The following is a 19,884-nucleotide window of genomic DNA, read 5'->3' as shown; positions in this document are numbered from 1 at the left end:
ACAGCATCTCTTTGTGCAAAGTGTGCAGTGTAGTTGAACAATGTACAGAGACACTATCTGCAGCAAGATCAAGTTGTAGGTCTTTGGAGCAGGTCTGTGGGTTGACTATGACTTTTCTCACCATCCTTCACTTCAACTTATCTGAGATTTTTCTTGGGCTTCCACTTCAGGCCTTAACTAGTACTGTGCGTATGGTCTTGCATTTCCTAACTATGTTCCTCATAGTGGAAACTGACAGCTGAAATCTCTGAGATAGCTTTTTGTATCCTTCCCCTAAACCATGATGTTGAACAATCTTTGTTTTCAGGTCATTTGAGAGTTGTTTAGAGGCTCCCATGTTGCCACTCATTAGAAAAGATGCAAAGAGGGGAAACATTTGCAAATGGCCATCTTAAATACCCTTTCTCATGACTGGATTCACCTGTGAAAGGTCAAGGGTCATTGAGCTTACCAAACCAATTTTGTGTTCCAATAATTAGTGCTAAATGTACTCAAATCAATAAAATGACAAGGGTGCCCAAATGTATGCACCTGCCTCATTTTGTTTAAATAATTATTGCACACTTTCTGTAATTTCACTTCTCAAATATCAGTGTGTTCATTTGCTAAATGATATACAAGTATTTAACTGAAATTTCTGATCCAGACAACCAATGGTTAAAAAAACCAAAGGAAAATCATGAAAATTATCAGGGGTGCCTAAATTTATCTCTCTCTCTCTCTCTATATATATATATATATACTATATATATACCCATGACCCATGGGTATATACCCATGACCCCTATTTTTTCTCATTATCCCGGACAGTGACCAAAGGTGTATTTTAACCTTTGTGACATAATAGATTTGCATTTTAGACAAAATGTTTTGACACAAATTTGAAGCAGACATTTTTGTCATTAATTTTTTATAAAATGATTGGACAAAAAACATTGAAATCCAACAAGCCCATGCCAGTCAGCCAATTTCCTGAACAAGGGCTGCACTTCTTGCACTTGGGCTTCAATGGAATTCATGATTATGGAGAACAAGAAACACTAAAAAAAAGAATGTGTTATAGATTTGGATTGGAGAGCGATAGTATGGTGAGCGTGATTCGTCTACTACACCATCATGTCAAATACGATATCCCTGATTGGTTGGGTGATAGGCTTGGCCGTAGAAGTGAAAGTGAAAAATAATTGCCAAAATTATTCATTTTTCAAGCTTTTGTGAGCAGCTTTTTGATGTGGGGATAAACATTTTCTGAACAATAATATTCTTTGAATTTCCTGTCAAGAATAAAGTTACCTCTCTGTGTGATGCATGAAATATGTTGGGAAAGTGAAGTACACGGTCCCACGCCAGGGGGCGTAAATGAACAGCCAATAGGAAGTCAAATAAATGACAATTTATTATGCAAATGTACAAACAAAACCAAATATGCTTCAGTCAATCAGTAATCAAAAAGTTGACGCGTGGGCAGGCCCGAGGGTAGGAGACGCCTATCCAGAGGACAGCCGGAATCCACGAAGTCCACCGCCAACGGAGACCTGCAACACACCAGAGCCGCCAAGTCCTGATTCCCCCAGGTGGCCACCACTCGTGGCTGTCAGACCCGGTACTGCTGGCAGTAACAAAAACAGGTTAAGGGTGGGTGTGTGAACACCCAACAAACAGTCAGCAACTCACAGTAATCCTCTTGTAGGAATAAATCCAGATACTCCCAGAGTGCAGAGGAAAAACTGGAGGATGTGCAGTGTTTTTATAACTCAATTCATGATCATGGGCGCAATTTGGTGGGGGATGGCGGGACATGCCCCCCCACCTTTAAAACCAGGGGGGACAGAATATGGTATGTCCCCCGCACCTTCTCACATATATGTGTGTACTTGAAACATGCTATGCTAGTCTTATGTGCAAACCATGTCAGTCTTTTGTGCAAAACCATGTCAAAATAGTATCTTTGTTTCTGCAAGTTTGTATTTTTAGCAGCATTGACTTGTTTACAACACCTGTTTCTTGTTTGTCACATTTGGAATTTTCTGGGACTGCATTTGCCCAGATTTGAAACCAAAAATAGTTGCCTCTAGGGACTAGTGTCTACACATAAGTATCAATGGACCATATGCTAATTTAATAAATTCGGAAAGTTAGAAAAAGAAATCAGAAAAGCTATCTGGGACCTCAGAAAGCCTCTGCAATTATTGCTTGATCTCCAAAATCGGTCTATGCAAGAGAAATTATGTTCAGTATGAGTGTTGTCATTAGTGCCACTTCGAAAATTAAATTCAAGTAATTTATCCTAAACTTATGATCTGTTGTTTTTTCAAACTTATGCAAAAACAAATCTTGAGAAAAAAAAATACAGTATGCGATAGTTAATAATTATTAAGAGCCTGTTCTTTCATATTTATGAATACATTTTACCACATTGCAGTTGTTTTTTTAATGAAAACTCAACTTATCATTCTTTCTGAGTACTACACATGTGGTGATACCTTATTTACACCAGGATGTTAATAAAATCCATGCTGGCTATTCTCAGAATAAAGTAGTTATACTCGTATCTACAGTTTCAAATTGCATAAGTCAAATGGTGTCCACTTTATGGTCTTCTCAAAACATTAAAATTAATGTTCTGGATGCTCAGAATGCATCTGAGCTTATCTAGAAACCGTTGCCTTCTGGGGGCCTAAAGCGGCCCCCAAACCCCCGGCCTATGGGCTTCAGCCCTGTGGGCCTCGCACTTTGTCCCCCCCCAGTTTCTAGTTCTAAATTGCACCCTTGTTCATGATTATAAGCGCACCCCCCAATTTCTGACATATTCAAATTTTACAAGGTATGGAAAAGTCAACCATCTGCAATTGTGTGCATTATATCACTTTCTAGCCCAATATATATATATTGCATTAAATATGAATTACTATTATACATAGGGTGTATGAAACAGGAATATTCAAGCACAGGTCCTGCAATGGAGTCATTTTAAGTGTTTAAATTGGACATCAATGTTTTCAGTAAATGCAACAGTATTTAGTAGATATTAAATCAAACAAAGACAGAAAAATGTGCATAAATTTAGGGTTCCATTCAGCCCCCTTATACTGCTACATTTGTCTTTCTTTTCTACAATCATTTGTAGTTGTACTTGTTGGTAAAGTGTGTCCAAACTTTTGACGGGTACTGTATCCCTGAAGTAAAGCAGTTCATGATTTTTTTTTTTTTTTAGAGTTGTTAAAAGTCTGTTTATCTCCAGAAGCTAACTAGTTGTGCTTTCCCTGAATGGCATGTGAAGGATGCTTAAACTTCTTGTGGAGTGATGAAGATATTGGGGAGATTTGCTATCGGTCAAGCATCATGGGGTGCCAAGATGCTAAAATTCCTTCAAGTCTATCCTCTGTGAGACACTGTGATACAGACTGTGGGGGAGACAAGAAATGTCCCATTTCTGAATGGAGGTGTGGAAAACAGCAGGTCACTGACATTTGAAGTGAAAAACATGCAGCAAGAGATCATTTCTTCAAGATGTTTTTGGTAATTATGAGAGGTGGGCGGATCGATCCTAATATCAATACCAATGCTGGTATTGATATTGAACGATCCTCATGTAAAAAGATCGATACTCAAGCTTTTTTTTCTCTCCCGCACGCACTGACTGCTGCGCATGCAGAATCATCAAAGTCTACTCTCTGTCTGTAAGAGTAGCGCTGCCCTGTGTCACACAACATGGAGTAGCGCACCCTCCCCCTTTGGTCTTTTGTTGTTGTGCAGTCACGTGGCTCAGCGACACCAGCCAATTTTGTTGTGGTGTGTTAATTTTGTTTTATTGTGGTTTGTCAGCCCTACCTCAGGAGATTTTGTTTTAAGTTGTGTTGAGTGATATTTTTTAAACAAAAATGTTGATTGTGATAATAAAGTATTTTGTTGTCACGTACAATGTTTGGCGAAATTCTATCCTAGGTCTTTTGGATTCTTTGGATCTATGAAGCTTAAATATGAAAAAGTATCGGTATCGATATCGGCGATACTGGGCCTGTATTTACTTGGTATCGGATCAATACCAAAATTCCCAGTATTGCCCACCTCTAGTAATTATTAAATCAACTTCTTGAAAACTGCATAAGAACCCTTTAATGTTACAAAGCACACTGATGGAACAGTGTGGGAACTTTGTATTAGAGTTTACCAGATTAGAATGTACAACTCCGATTCCAATGAAGTTGGGACGTTGTGTAAAATGTAAATAAAAACAGGATGACTTGCAAATCTTCTTCAACCTATATTCAATTGAATACACCACAAAAACAAAATATTTAATTTCAAAACTGATAAACATTATTGTTTTTCTGCAAATATTTGCTCATTTTGAAATGGATGCTTGCAACACGTTTCAAAAAAGCTGGGACAGTGTTATGTTTACTACTGTGTTACATAACCTTTCCTTCTAACAACACTCAGCATTTGGGAACTGAGGACACTAACTGTTGAAGCTTTGTAGGTGGAATTCTTTCCCATTCTTACTTGATGTACGACCTTAGTTGTTCAACAGTCCGGGGTCTCCGTTGTCGTATTTTGTGCTTCATAATGCGCCACACATTTTCAGTGGGTGTCAGGTGTGGACTGCAGGCCGACCAGTCTGGTACCCGCACCACTCTTTTACTACGAAGCCACGTTGTTGTAACACGTGCAGCATGTGTTGCTCCAAAACCTGGATATACCTTTCAGCATTGATGGTGCCATCACAGATGTGTAAGTTGTCCATGCCATGTGCACAAACACACCCCCATACCATCACAGATGCAGGTTCTGAACTTTGCGCTGGTCAATCTGGATAGTTTTTCCTCTTTTGTCCGGAGGACACAACGTCCATGATTACCAAAAACACTTTGAAACGTGGACTCATCAGACCACAGCACACTTTTCTGCTTTGTGTCTCTCCATTTCAAATGGGCTCAGGCCCAGAGAAGGTGGCAGCTTTTCTGGATGTTGTTGATGTATGGCTTTTGCTTTGCATGGTAGTTTTAACTTGCAATTGTAGATGTAGAGACGAACTGTGTTAACTGACAATGGTTTTCTGAAGTCTTCCTGAGCCCACGCGGTAAGATCCTTTACACAATGATGTTGGTTTTTAATGCAGTGCTGCCTGAGGGATCAAAGGTCATGGGCATTCAATGTTGGTTTTTGGTCTTGCCGCTTATGTGTAGAAAGGTCTCCAGATTCTCTGAATCTTCTGATTATATTATGGACTGTAGATGATGGAATCCTTAAATTCCTTGCAAATGAACGCTGAGAAACATTGTTCTTGAACTGTTGGACTATTTTTTCATGCAGTTGTTTACAAAGTGGCGATCCTCTCCCCATCTTTGTTTGTGAATGGCTGAGCCTTTGGGGATTCTCCTTTTTTACCCAATCATGACACTCACCTGTTTCCAATTAGGTGTTCTTTGAGCATTCATCAACTTTCCCAGTTTTTTTGTTGCCCCATCCCAACTTTTTTGAAATATGTTGCAGGCATCCATTTCAAAACAAGCAAATATTTGCACAAAAACAACAAAGTGTATCAGCTTGAACATTAAATATCTTGTCTTTGTGGTGTATTCAGTTGAATATAGGGTGAAGAGGATGTTCAAATCATTGTATTCTGTTTTTATTTACATTTTGCACAACGTCCCAGCTTCAACTTGATAATACAAAATTATCATTATTAATAACTCCTCCTGCTCTGAGGTATTTGTACATTAATTCATAAGATGTAATACAGGGTCAGCAGATGCTCTTGTATTTATTTGTCAGTTGATATCAGAGGTTGGGGTCACCCCTTGATTTTATTTGTGAAAGCTGTCAAAAATGCACTAGAGCTGAGGCCAATCCAATGGCGGGGAAGTCTGCTTAGAAGAATTCTCCACTTATTTTCCCATGCAAAGGGTAATTTCATTTACAAATCTATCACTTAAACTCAATGATCTCATGACCTTGCTGTCATAATATCACTGATCTCAACAATTACTCAGTGCTGTTATGAAGTATTAATGAATCAAAACTGATAGCATTTTTCATCCAACATAGTAGCCCAACAATTCTTGTTTTGCCTCAGCATTTCAAATATTAATACAGCATGGACAGGTGGTGGTCCAAATGAGTGGATGGAAAATGTTAAAGGTTTTAATATTGCACTGGAGCCCCTCATCATATTAAAAAATGTGTTCATTCTCAGCTGCAAAATTTATTTTATTTTTTCTGGCAATTTTTATTTTACCTCAGCTGTTATTTGTCTGTAATCAGTTTATTTAGTATTGACTTACTGTAGAATTGGTTCCTGCTGACACTCATGAAGTCTATAATAAGCCCAAACACAGAAAAAACAAGACTGTTTAGAACTTTATTGTGTAATATTCAGAACAACAGTGTTGTCTACAAAACCACAACAAATATTGTGCAACCAAGCAAGTTCATTGCAGTGAACCTCTGTGAAATCAAAACCTATACAACCCTGCCCCCCTTTGGTTATCTTAGCTACTACATCAACAACATTAAACTGATTCAACTATTTAGAAAACAGAATAGGAAGCAAAGTTCAGTCTAAAACAAAAATCCAGGAAACCTATAAAGTATATACATAGTGCTGTGCAAAACCTATTAGGCCTGTGTAATTCACGCAAACTAGTTTCAGATACAACAAAATTTAATATAAAATAGACATGATTAAACACACAATTCAAATGGCATTTTTGTTTATGAATGCAACCAAGTGAGCCTTTGTGGGGGAAAAATACTTTCATATTGTCCAATAAATCCACAAATCTACCAAAACTCACTGATAATTGGGTTGAACAGACCTGGACTCAATACGCCTCAAATCAAATCAGAATCACTACAGCAGAACAGTTTCAGCAATTTTACTGTGAACCAATGAGTTTATAAGTTGTAAACCAGTGAGAGCCAAAGTCTGGGCTATGCCCCCTGCAGGTAGGCTGTGAGAGACCATTAAAAATATGTAAAAATGCTGTTCATTTCAACTTTTTATAATAAAGTTTAAAATTACTTCAAAATATTTGTGATTATTTTAAAATATATTCAGAAGTAATGAAGCTATAATATTTCAATTATGCCTCATTATTTGATCTATATGAAGCCAAAATGGATCTGCACCATTTTATAACTTACTTAAAATTAGTTTGTGTGTCTCGGAGCAGGAATCAGACAGCAGTGGGACCCAGCAGTTCATTACACTCCACAGGCGACTCACTGACACACCACTGAGTTCAGCAAGAAATCTCAATAACAACTTTGCAAAGTTATCATCTGACATTGCTTCAACAGGTACTAAAGACAGCCCAATGAAAACTGCGGCTGCTGGACTTAGCTTCATCATATCAAGGAACAATTTGTATGAAAAGCTAATGGAGGCCTGTAATAAAATAAAACACATGGGAGAAAAAGGCAAATGGTACAACTCATACAATGGGATAAATAATTAATGTCATGTGGCATACAATTCAAAAGGCTCAAATTCAATGTGTATATATATATATATGTGTGTGTGTGTGTGTATATGTATGTGTATACACACAAATACATCTCTGCAAAACAAAAAGCAAAGGTTTTTGTCAAAGCTGCAAGCATCCCCATTTGTAAAACCTTGATTTAATGTGGAAAATAATGAAAAGGGAACATTGTTCCCACAAAGTGTAATGCAGCCACTCTGGACATTATTTTCACAGTAAGTATGAAAAAAACAGACAAATAGTAGATATGAGTGAAATCAAAGTATAAATACGGAAGTATCTGTTATGAAAAAATCACGTGCTCAGGCTGTGCGAAACAAAATGTTGTTAATATTTTTCCTCCTGATACGGATCATTTTCGTCCCATGAGCTGTAAAGACACAGTCATAAAATATGTTAATGCTAATTTGTGACTTTTCTATGACTGTACATACAGGCCTTTAAATAATGAAAGGACAACAATAATTTCTGATATTTATGAAGCGCATGAATAACTTCAGTTCATGACATCATCATTATGGTTTCTAAGGATTTTAAGCATTTAATATACCGTATTTGAATATACAGAGTATAAGTTGCACCAGAGTACAAGTTGCAGGACCTCCCAAACTCGTCAAAAGAAAACAAGAAAAAAACAACAAAAAACCTCCATGATTTTTAATTTAGTGCGACTTATTTCTCACTAAATCACACAATTGTTATTAACAATAATGACGATGGTGACAATTTATATAGGATTTTCCCAGGAATCAAAGCACGGCACAAAATAAACTAAAAATAAAACAATAAATGTCAATAATAAGTACACTGCAACAGTGCACAAATATCCCAAATTAATGATCTGATAATACAGAAAAAAGGTTCCACTTATACTCTGGTACATCGTATACTCTGGAAAATATGGTACTCATTTTATAACGAAGCACTAACTATCAGCAAATTAACTTAAAGAATCATACCATGATCAATCTTCAGGCACTTTCGAATGCAATGCCTACGGTGGGAAAAGTTGTTGGCATTTCCTCCACAGCCACTGTAGCGAAACATGTGGCACCTCTTTGTGTTCGGGTTGTATGCAAACCTCTTTTCTGCACCATTACAAGATCCACTGTCCACAGGGCTGAGACAAACCTCTGGTGGTGTGAAGTCTGGAGCCCCTAATATATATATATAAAAAAAAAGGACAGTTAAACACTGATGGGTAAAATCTTCATGGTGGAGTAGAGCAGAGAAGAACTTTAACACAAAACAACAGATCAAATCGAGGCTCGAGCCTCCCATGTGCCTGCTGGCAAACTGCAACTGAATTTTACCTTCTTTTTTTGAGAATTATTCTCTGTTGCACAGTATCATATTGCTGTATAATTTCTGATGCAACAATACACAGTTTCTCTGATGACAGCCACATAAACCTCTGCCTCCTTTATGTAAGTTGCTGGTGACTTGGTGGCTTCCATCATTAGTCTCCTTTTTGTAGGGCCATCCAGTTTTTAAGAACTGCCTACTCCAGAAAGAGATCCCTCTCCCTCCCTCAAAAATGCAAGTGATATTCCTCATCTTAGTCAAGCTAAGTAACCGCTCACTTGATACAAAGTCATTCCAGTGCTACCCAAATATCCTCCAAAGACACCTAGTACCAAAGACATCCAGTTGTCACCTGAGACCACTGATTAGCATCCAAGTCTTAAAACCATACAGTAATACGGGAAACACCAGAACCCCTTTGCTCTCCTGCAAAGACATCGCCTTTGCCAAACATCTCTGCTCAGTGAGCCCATGACTCCATCAGTTCTTTCCAGGTGTTTCTCAGTCTCAAAGGCTGAGGACTCATCAACATGAATGTCACTGTTGAAGTAAGTGAGTGTCTCTACAACCCTTGGCAAAAACATATGGAATCACCGGCCTCGGAGGATGTTCATTCAGTTGTTTAATTTTGTAGAAAAAAAGCAGATCACAGACATGACACAAAACTAAAGTCATTTCAAATGGCAAGTTTCTGGCTTTAAGAAACACTAGAAATCAAGAAAAATAATTGTGGCAGTCAGTAACAGTTACTTTTTTAGATGAAGCAGAGGGAAAAAAATATGGATTCACTCAGTTCTGAGGAATAAATTATGGAATCACCCTGTAAATTTTCATCCCCAAAACTAACACCTGCATCAAATCAGATCTGCTCATTAGTCTGCATCTAAAAAGGAGTGATCACACCTTGGAGAGCTGTTGCACCAAGTGGACTGACATGAATCATGGCTCCAACACGAGAGATGTCAATCGAAACAAAGGAGAGGATTATCAAACTCTTAAACGAGGGTAAATCATCACGCAATGTTGCAAAAGATATTGTTGTTCACAGTCAGCTGTGTCTAAACTCTGGACCAAATACAAACAACATGGGAAGGTTGTTAAAGGCAAACATACTGGTAGACCAAGGAAGACATCAAAGCGTCAAGACAGAAAACTTAAAGCAATATGTCTCAAAAATTGAAAATGCACAACAAAACAAATGAGGAACGAATGGGAGGAAACTGGAGTCAACGTCTGTGACCGAACTGTAAGAAACCGCCTAAAGGAAATGGGATTTACATGTACAGAAAAGCTAAACGAAAGAAACAATCTTAATCCAATTGAAAATCTTTGGTGGAAGTTGAAGAAAATGGTCCATGACAAGGCTCCAACCTGCAAAGCTGATCTGGCAACAGCAATCAGAGAAAGTTGGAGCCAGACTGATGAAGAGTACTGTTTGTCACTCATTAAGTCCATGCCTCGGAGACTGCAAGCTGTTATAAAAGCCAGAGGTGGTGCAACAAAATACTAGTGATGTGTTGGAGTGTTCTTTTGTTTTTCATGATTCCATAATTTTTTCCTCAGAATTGAGTGATTCCATATTTTTTTCCCTCTGCTTGGTCTAAAAAAGTAACCGTTACTGACTGCCACAATTTTTTTTTCCTGATTTCTTATAGTGTTTCTTAAAGCCAGAAAGTTGCCATTTGAAATGACTTTAGTTTTGTGTCATGTCTGTGATCTGCTTTTTTTCTACAAAATTAAACAACTGAATGAACATCCTCCGAGGCCGGTGATTCCATAATTTTTGCCAGGGGTTGTACAAGTTCCACACTTTCACCACATACAGACACAGTTCTGACAGCTGAGCAGAGGAAGTTAATGAAAGCTTGGATCTTAGTCTTCATCTTGGACAATCGCAAACCCCAGACAGTGATTTCTCACTCAGGTTGCAGCACTTGCGATAATCCATTAATTCCACACAGATGTCTGCATGCTTGAAAAACAAATGTATAAATAGATAAATAAATAAGAATATAAGGGGCACATACCTGCTACATTTAATTAACTTCTCTTGACTGAAGGTCAGTGTCCCTAAAAATGCTATCAAATCTGGAATGTCTCAATTTCAGCAAAACAAACAGGAGTGACTGCTTGAACTCGGTGCCTTTTCTGTGAATTGCAATTCATCAACGGGGATAAAAAGGGGGAAAATATGGTATATTTGTGTATTAAAACACAGACAGTGTGTGTTTACAGGTGTGGGAGGTGGCTGAGAGAAACTGTCACTCTGACTGCTGAATCATTTATCAGCTGATCTAAAGAACCCTGAGAGTAATGAAAATCGTGCTTCTCACTACAAATGGCCTGATATCCTCACACGTTAACTTAAGGGTGACTTTGAAACTGTCTGCATGCTGTTAACACTTTGACAGATTTGACTGAGTGAGCGGTAATGGATTCTGTTGATGTATGAGGTCTATTAGATAATAAACCGACCCTTTTATTTTTTTTTAACTATATGGATTTGAATGACGTGCGATTACACCAATCATGCTTGAACCCTCGTGCGCATGCGTGAGTTTTTTCACGCGTGTCGGTGATGTCATTTCTCTGTGGGCAGGCCTTGAGTGAGATGTGGTCCCGCCCTCTCGGCTGAATTCCTTTGTTTCACACGCTGCTCGAGACGGCGCGCGTTGCTTTATCAACATTTTTTCTGGACCTGTGAGGAATATCCGAGTGGACACTATTCGAGAAATTAAACTGGTTTTCGGTGAAAAGTTTAACGGCTGATGAGAGATTATGGGGTGTTTCTGTCGGTGTAAGAACTTCCCACAGAGCAGGACGTCGTGCAGCGCTTCCAGGCGCCGTCGTCGGGCTGTTTCGACCTGAAAACATCCTAATTTAAGGCTTAATTCACCCAGGACGTCGTGAGAGAACAGAGAAGATTCAGAAGAGGCCGGCATCAGGACTTTATGCGGACATTCCACTGTTTAAGGACATTTTTTAATGAAAGACGTGCGCACAAATTCGCCGAGTCGTTTCCGTGACGACTTGGCAAATCTGTGTGAGCCGCGACAGGAAAAACACCTCCGTGTTGAAAACCATTTGTAAAATTCAGGTGGCTTTTGATGGCTTTCAACAAGTGAGTAACTGAGAAATTGTTTAACAGCTTGGGCATGTTCCAACTTGCCCGTTAAGGTTTCCAACGGAGGTGTTTTTCCTGTCGCGACCCCCCGCGGTCGGGTCCGGCCCGACACGCGACTCTGCCCGCACGTTCTTTCATTACAAAATGTCCGTTAACAATGGAATGTCCGAATAAACTCCTCATGCCGACTTCTTCTGAAAGTTCTCTGTTCTCTGACGACTTCCTGGATCAACAGAGCCTGAAATGTGGAAGTTTTCAACTTGAAACGGTGAGACGCTGCCGCCTCGAAGCGCAGATCGCCGTCAGGCGTCATGGGCCATCCTTACGGCGACACTACCAGACCAAAATCTCTCATCAGCCGTTAAAATTTTTACCGAAAACCAGCTGAATTTATCGAATGGTGTCCTCTCAGCTGTGCCTTACAGTTTTGAAAAACTTTTTATCAAACAAAGCGGCAGTCTCTGAGCCATTCCTAAACAATGAAAAAACGACGAGCGGGTGGACGACTCCTCACTCAAAGATTGCCCACAGGCGAATGACGTAACCGACAGGCGTGAAAGAACTCTCGCATGCCCACGAGGGTTCAAGCATGTCTGATGTAATCACACGTGATTCAAATCCATATAGTTTTTGAAAAAAATAATAAGGTCGGATACTTTGCTAATAGACCTCGTATTTATCACCTGTCTAAGTTATTGTGACCGAACAAACCAGTAGAAAAGCTTGTTCGGTCAAATACAAGCTGTATCAAATGAAGAACAAACTTTATTTATTTATTTATTTATTTTTAAAACAGTGAAAATGTATGTATACTTGTAGCAATTTATTTAAAATTCATGTTTACTTGGTAAACACAACTGAATTTAAAGTTAATTTCTTACCTAATATTACTTAAAATTTACTTATTTACCACGTGGACATACTACAGATTTTCCACAATAAATTGCTGTTAAACTGTTGTCATGTAATTGTATATTTGAATTCTTTTTACTTATTTGTGTTCTATTTGGCAATTTGGATTGCTGCCTTGTGTTTTATGGGAAACTTTTGCTGTTTTCTTTTTTTACAAACACCCTCAGACAACAACTACTGGGCATTTCCAGTTAATTTAGTCTCTTATTGCTTTCCTTGTTAATCTTCTTCATTTACACTGCAAATTTTGTTTTTTCCAGTTGACTGTCAGTTTTGTGTTCAAGCAAATATTTTAACACCAAAACACACTACAATTAATTTCTGTAATTTCTCAAATTCATCCTACAGGAACATATGGAAACTTGAATTATCAACATCAACAGCATAAAAATTAACAGGCTTTATGTATTTGTTGTTTTATTAATTTATTTATTTATTGTTTTGTTTTTTGGAGGGTCATGAACACAAGAAATTAGTCGAGCACCTGGCATGGCATGTGTCCAGAGTGTACCCCCCTTCACGGCCCATGACTGCTGAGATATACACACACAAACAATATTTTTTTCAGGGGGAGGAGAAAAAAGAAGTTTTTTCATGTTTCATGAAAAAAAAATCAAGTCAATAAATGGCAAATAAAATGCTACCAACCACAGTGTTGCAAAACCACAGCTATATTAAACCTCAAATTGCTTAAATGCTTGCAAAAACTAATTTTGTAGAACTGCAAAATGAGTACAGGTTAGAAGAAGTCTCACTTTGGCCATAAATTTGGATCATACTTGAGGACAACTTTAACAACTGAGCTGCAAGACAATTTACAATATGGAGCTCTATAATTATTTGATTCCTCATAAATTATCATCAACTGTACACATGACTTTCAGAGTTAGTTAAAGTCTCAAATCAGCTGTTGATGTTACAGTCAGGTGTAATGAACGGAAGTGAAAGCAAGATGTCAGTGTTTGGTTTTCACATGACGTTACCCACTAAAACAGATGTGGCATTTTAGACATTTCCACTCTATTTGTGGTGTCCTCTTAAATTTAATACAAATGCAATTTCATGCCAGTACAATTCTTTACAAATTACAGGAAGGAATAAACACAATTCTAAAACTGGTCCTAAAAGGGGGAAAAAATGAATTAATTTGCTTCACTGTTACTCCGACGACTTTATCTTTAACATCAGAATTTTATTGCCAGTACCTGTTATTTTATCACGAAGTGGATGATCTCATTAAAGGATTACATTGAGACTGCAATTACTTAAAAAAATAAATAAATAGAAACACAAACACCTACAACAAGATGGATGAGAAGCAGACCCGCTGAGGCCGCCTCTTCTTAAATCTTTCCCTCTCATTAGTTTCTGACAAGAGTGAAATTGAATTCTTAAAATTATAACTCTTTGAACAAATTGAGGGAGATGGAGCAGGTACACGGTGTGCCCTCCTGCTGCTGCACAAAAAAGCCTTGGGACATGGCAACCGTGACATATATATATATATATATACACATACAGAGAGAGAGAGAGAGAGAGAGAGAGAGAGAGAGAGAGAGAGAGAGAGATACACTCCTTCACTTCCAATGCACCAAAAATTAGTAAGTGGGGAGGAGGAGGCTCTCAGGAACTCCTTTTCACCACAGAAGCAATTTAAGCTCCTGTTCATCACTGGAACTTGACTTCTGACTTTTTACAGGAAATATATTGGCATCAGGTGTATGACATTCATAAATTACAGCTGGCTTTGGAGCAAATCGCACATTGCTCACCTTTCCGATGTTGGTCTGACTTATTCACTTGAGGCTGAGTTTGTCTTAAAAGCATTTCTGTGAAAAAAAAAAAAGAGGAAATACATCAAGAGAAGCATCAAAACCAAACTAAACTGGTGTGCGTTGACTTCAATCTCAAAATGATGACAATACAGCATTAAATATTCTTACTGCTGGATGAATTTGATAGGTTGCAAAGTTTCTCAGCTTGTATTTCTGGGATGTTTGATGAGGTCATTTTATGGAAAAAATAAATGTATTTATTTGGTGTTTGATGATATTTTTTTTGACTGTCCATGTGAGCATATAGAAACAATGTCACTGTAAGACGACTGATGGCTCTGCATTTCACCAGAGATAAAGCAGCACACAGCGTCATGAGCGTGTCATTGCTAGATCTGTACATGCACTCAGTTGTGGTGCCAACTGGCATCTTAAAATGAAGAGCAGTCAGACACAGGGTTCGTCCAATAGTAAGGCAGTACAAAGTGACTGCACCATAGACCACAGCTCAAGTGCAAAGTTTTTTTTCTGCTGTTTAAATGGTGCATTATTCACATGGCTCACATAGGTGGGTTCACAATGCACACATTTTCTGTTTATACACACAGATGTGCATTACTCAGTGATATGACTGGTCCTTGGAAAAGGGGAAGAAAAAAAAACTGAAAATGTTTTTCATGATGATGCAGCTACAGCACCCAGCTGGGGATAATTTTGGAATACCACATACAATTTGGTGCAATCTGGTGTAATTAATAAACTATTTCTCAGTCTCATTTTAGTCTTAAAATACATATGTTCCCATGGTGGAAAGATGGCAGAACTACAATACACAGACTGTCACATGGATTGGAATACGGTGTTATTACTACTTCATAAAACCACATATTTGCATTGGACTGATACTGTTCTCTCTCTAAATTTATATAAACATTTTAGCTCAGCAGTTTGTGATTCTACATGAACAAAAATAAAATTTGATAGAAGTGAAGCTGCACTTACTGTTCATTAAGTCACTAATATCACTTGTAGTTCTCAGAAAGCCTGATTTGGATTTAAATTTGATTCTTATTCACTTATATAAAAGGGAAATGAAATAACACAGATTTTTCCAGTGCTGATGTCAACATTTCTCGATTAATGACAATTTGGGTGTTGCACAAAATGATGCACAAACATTATCATATCAATATTTGACTCTTAAGAACATATTAAATGCTTCTAATATTTTCCTCCACATGAATCTTTCATACCCATGCAACACAAGAAACTATAATCTGCAGATTTAACAGGCTAATATATCATGTTTGCATAGAGACCGTTTGAAATAAATTCATCCCAAAGACAGATTTAGATTTTGTGAAATAACTTGAATAAACTTTAACTGACTACAAAGTCCATAAAAAATGGGATAATAAAATCAAAGACTTACCGGGAGTGTTAGCTTTTTAACTATGAAAAATAAAAGTCGGGTCAGCATTTTGGTTCTTTTGCTAGAATTAGGCTCATTTGAATTAATTCCTCATGAACTTTAAATTGTCTCCGTGCGGCAGAATAACATTTTGCTCCATTTTCTTTGCAGCTTCAACACAACATGGAGTTCACGGTGAAATCTGTAACGACATCTCTCATTTGCTGCTGTGTGGAAAAGCGGCAGCACGTTACATTTATCCTTAAGGGCCCAGTCACATGGCACACGGCGACAGCTGAACGAAGGGAAAAAAACGTCATAAAGTCACAAATCGTTGAGAAAAAGTGGACGAATAAGTCTGCACTTCTCCCATCACCGAAAAACCTGCGAATCAGAAGCGCATAAAAGGAACATAACAAAACCGAAACTAACAAAACAAAAACAAAGTGAACGGCCACCTTGATGCTTTAAACAAAAATCAAAACGAAACATTCGTGATGACGTAACTTGACAGCGGGTATCAGACTGAGCGCCAGCCTGTGATTATTTCTGCGCTCTCCACAGCACCTGCAGGTTCGAGATCTGGTTGTCTTGACAAAAGGTTTGTCTTCAGAACTACAGCATGTGTGCACATGTATGCACATTCCAGCCACAGATGGCATGCGAACATGCGCACAGCCTCTCCAGTGCACAGCCTCTCCAGCCACAGACGGCAGCAACATGCATGCGCACACACACATTGCAGCCAGAGACGGCTGGAACGTGCATAAATAGTTAAAGTAGTTGATAAAACGTTCTTGCCGGATCTTTAGTTATTGATCCATTCAGATATCATCAATGTTCATGCAATACGTCGGACTTCGGAGGTTGGACGAAGTTGGAAAACAGTCAAACGGAATGTTGACGGTACGGGAACTACGCAAATGATGAGGAACCGTTAAGACAAAAAGCAAAAGGGAAATTGAAGTTGCCATCAGGATTCGTTCACATTTTTCAACAGTTTGAAAATTCTCATGAAGCGCCAGTTGCAGGAACGAAGCTGGACGGCGGTTAAACGATGTCTCCGAAAGTCAATGTAAGTCCAGATTTCTTGTTTCGTTTTGGCTTTGGTGTCCTTCGTTAGTGTCGTGTGACCGGGGTTTAAGTCTCACATGAAAATGTGAGACTTGATATCCACTGTGGCATCTCAGAGACGTTTCCAAACAATTTTACAAATATGAACATCATGAAATCAGCCCAAATCTGACACAGGCCAGATAGGCAAAAATAACCCGTAAACGTTCACCACAGAAATAAAAACCCAAATTTCTGGAAAACTCCCATCACTGATTATTTCTCATCCTTGCCATGATGACTTATCAAACTACATTAAAACAGGAATAAAAAACAAAAAGAAAATAAATGGAAAAATACAAAACTGTCTCAACTCTGCACCATAATTTTAAGGTGTTTTTTTTTTTACTCTTCCCCAAGTTTACAGCTGAAGAGCACCAAGATGGAGCTGGCAACAAAATGGGCCAAGTGTAGGGTGTGACTATGCCTGAAGGGCTAAGAAGGAAATCAAAGGAAGAAGAGAAAATGTTGCAGGAATAAGGGGCTGAACTATTTCACCTCAGGGAGCTTTGGTGGATCCTGTAAATTATCCTCTCGCATGCTTTAAGAACAAATCTGTTTCCTTGCGAGGGAAGATTTTACTTGAGTACACCATCTAAATAACAATGTCTAATGTCTAACACAATGGCAGATGACAATGTGATTGGCTTAGGAGATGCTATGTCCAAAATACACCTATGATTGATTGAGTAAATACAAGCCCGTTGTGCTCTGCACCTTAAGGTGCCCTGACACTTACACGACTTTGATCCGCGCACTTGCATGCACCCAGCCGTGTATGAGAATAAACTCGTCTCAAACTTGTAAACTGTGCGCGGCTTTGTGCACGCGCACAATGAAAATTTTGAACATTTCAAAATCTCCATCACACATTAACTACGTAAACTTCAAGTAAACATTGTGCAAACAAGTCAAAAACACTGCATGTGAGTGCAAGCCATTGCGTCAGTGCATCGCATCACAGCACAGCTCATCTGAACGATTATAACGAGATATTAAATCTATCATAAACGTACCTTTACAACTACTTATGAGAAGGAATGAACATGTTTTGCCAAGCTATTACAATATAAACATTACCAATAATGACCTTTTTAGACGGTTGCAAATGTGTTCTCCACCTCATTAAGCACAGAGAGAGAGGGAAAAAAAGCGGCAGCTGGAACAGACCCTTGTTCTTCCGGAAGCAATTAGGGGTGTTTTCAGCAGCCACCTTGTAGAGAAAATGATTAATCTGCTATGAAATAATTATTTTATATACGCAGCATCCAGTGGAACAAAGCACGGTGTCCAGCTTGGAAGACAGCAGGTGGGATTGTCACAACGAAGTGGCAAGTGCACGGATCAAAGTCGTGCAAGTGTCAGGGCACCATTAGTTTGCACACAAATTGTTTGCCTCGTAAATAGCAAAGTGGCATTGGACACGCCCTAAATGCTCTTGTGCTGTGTGCTTCGATCAAGACAGGGACCTTGGTGCCGAAACAGTGCTTTAGAGCTATGTGACATATGTCACAGAGAGGGTATGATGACCAGCATGTTGCTCATTTGGATTTAAAGTGGGAGGCACAATGGATCACTTTAGCATTTGTGGAGTATTTTGGACTACAAATTTTAATTTGTTTCAAAACACCTCTGACTTATATTAGCTTGCTGAAAAGGTTCACAAATGACCCCTTTAAGTTTTCCAAACTGTTATCTGGTTTCAAGAAGAGCATGAGTGTTTATGACAATATCTCACCAGTTGGCATTGGCATGACACGTCTGGAAGGTTTCACAGGCAGAGTGTTGACCTCTGGTGCCTTGGTGGTTTTTGCTTGAATAAAAACAAGTGATAGAGTTAATTTAGTAATGCTTTTCACTGATTTTGTTTCAGTGCAAAAAAAAACAAACAAAAAAAAAAACAACAACAGCAACAAAAAAAACATGGAGTCACAGAATGAGCTACACTGCATCCGGAAAGTATTCACAGTGCTTCACTTTTTCCACATTTTGTTATGTTACAGCCTTATTCCAACATGGAATAAGGAATGGAATTCATATTTCCCCTCAAAATTCTACTCACAACACCCCATAATGACAACATGAAAAACGTTTTTTGAAAATCTTTTGCCAATTTATTAAAAAACTAATAAACCACATGTACACAAGTATTCACACCCTTTGCTCAATACTTTGTGGATGCACCTTTGGCAGCAATTACAGCCTCAAATCTTCTTGAACTGTTGTCATTGGGACCTTCAAGCAGCAGAAATGTTTCTGCACCCTTCCCCAGATTTCTGCCTCGAGACAATCCGATCTCAGAGGTCGGCAGACAATTCCTTAGACTTCATGCTTGGTTTGTTCTTTGACATGCACTATCAACTGTGGGACATAATAAGTACACAGATGTATGCCTTTCTATTTCATCTCCAATCAACTGATTTTACCCTAGGCAGACTCCAATTAAGCTGCAGAAACATCTCAAGGGTGATCAGAGGAAACAGGATACACCTGAGCTCAGTTTTGGCTTCATGGTAAAGCTTGTGAATACTTAGTACATGTGATTTTAGGGGGTTTTTTTCTTCAAAATTTTCCAAAAATCTCAAAAAATTCACATTATCATTATAGGGTATTGTGTGTAGAATTTTGAGGAAAAAAATAATTTAATCCATTTTGGAAAAGGCTGTAACAAAAACAATATTGGAATGAATTTTAAATCAAAGGTTTGAGATTGGTTTATATTTGGAAAAGTAAAAACCCATTAAATTCTGGTGA

General features: G+C 38.4%; 1 protein-coding gene across 2 annotated transcripts in view; it reads right to left on the bottom strand.

Annotated features, from left to right (window-relative positions):
- Window positions 1–6,350: 6,350 nt before the first annotated feature.
- Window positions 6,351–19,884, bottom strand: part of tfpia (tissue factor pathway inhibitor a) — a 141,718-nt gene continuing 128,184 nt past the window's right edge. The window contains exons 4-7 of one of the 2 annotated variants that reach the window (XM_034186564.1): window positions 18,869–18,943; window positions 14,604–14,660; window positions 8,450–8,638; window positions 6,351–7,860 (exon numbers count right to left, since the gene is read on the bottom strand). In XM_034186564.1, coding sequence (XP_034042455.1) covers window positions 7,793–7,860; window positions 8,450–8,638; window positions 14,604–14,660; window positions 18,869–18,943 — 389 coding nt within the window. In that variant the 3' untranslated portion in view covers window positions 6,351–7,792. Of the gene's footprint in view, window positions 7,861–8,449; window positions 8,648–14,603; window positions 14,661–18,868; window positions 18,944–19,884 lie in introns of both variants that reach the window. The other variant, XM_034186563.1, reaches the window with a different exon arrangement.

The sequence above is a fragment of the Thalassophryne amazonica genome, chromosome 14, assembly GCF_902500255.1.
Source record: "Thalassophryne amazonica chromosome 14, fThaAma1.1, whole genome shotgun sequence".
NCBI classification, from domain to species: Eukaryota; Metazoa; Chordata; class Actinopteri; order Batrachoidiformes; family Batrachoididae; genus Thalassophryne; species Thalassophryne amazonica.
The sequence above is the reverse complement of the archived record's forward strand: the minus strand, read 5'-3'. Positions and strand labels throughout refer to the sequence as shown.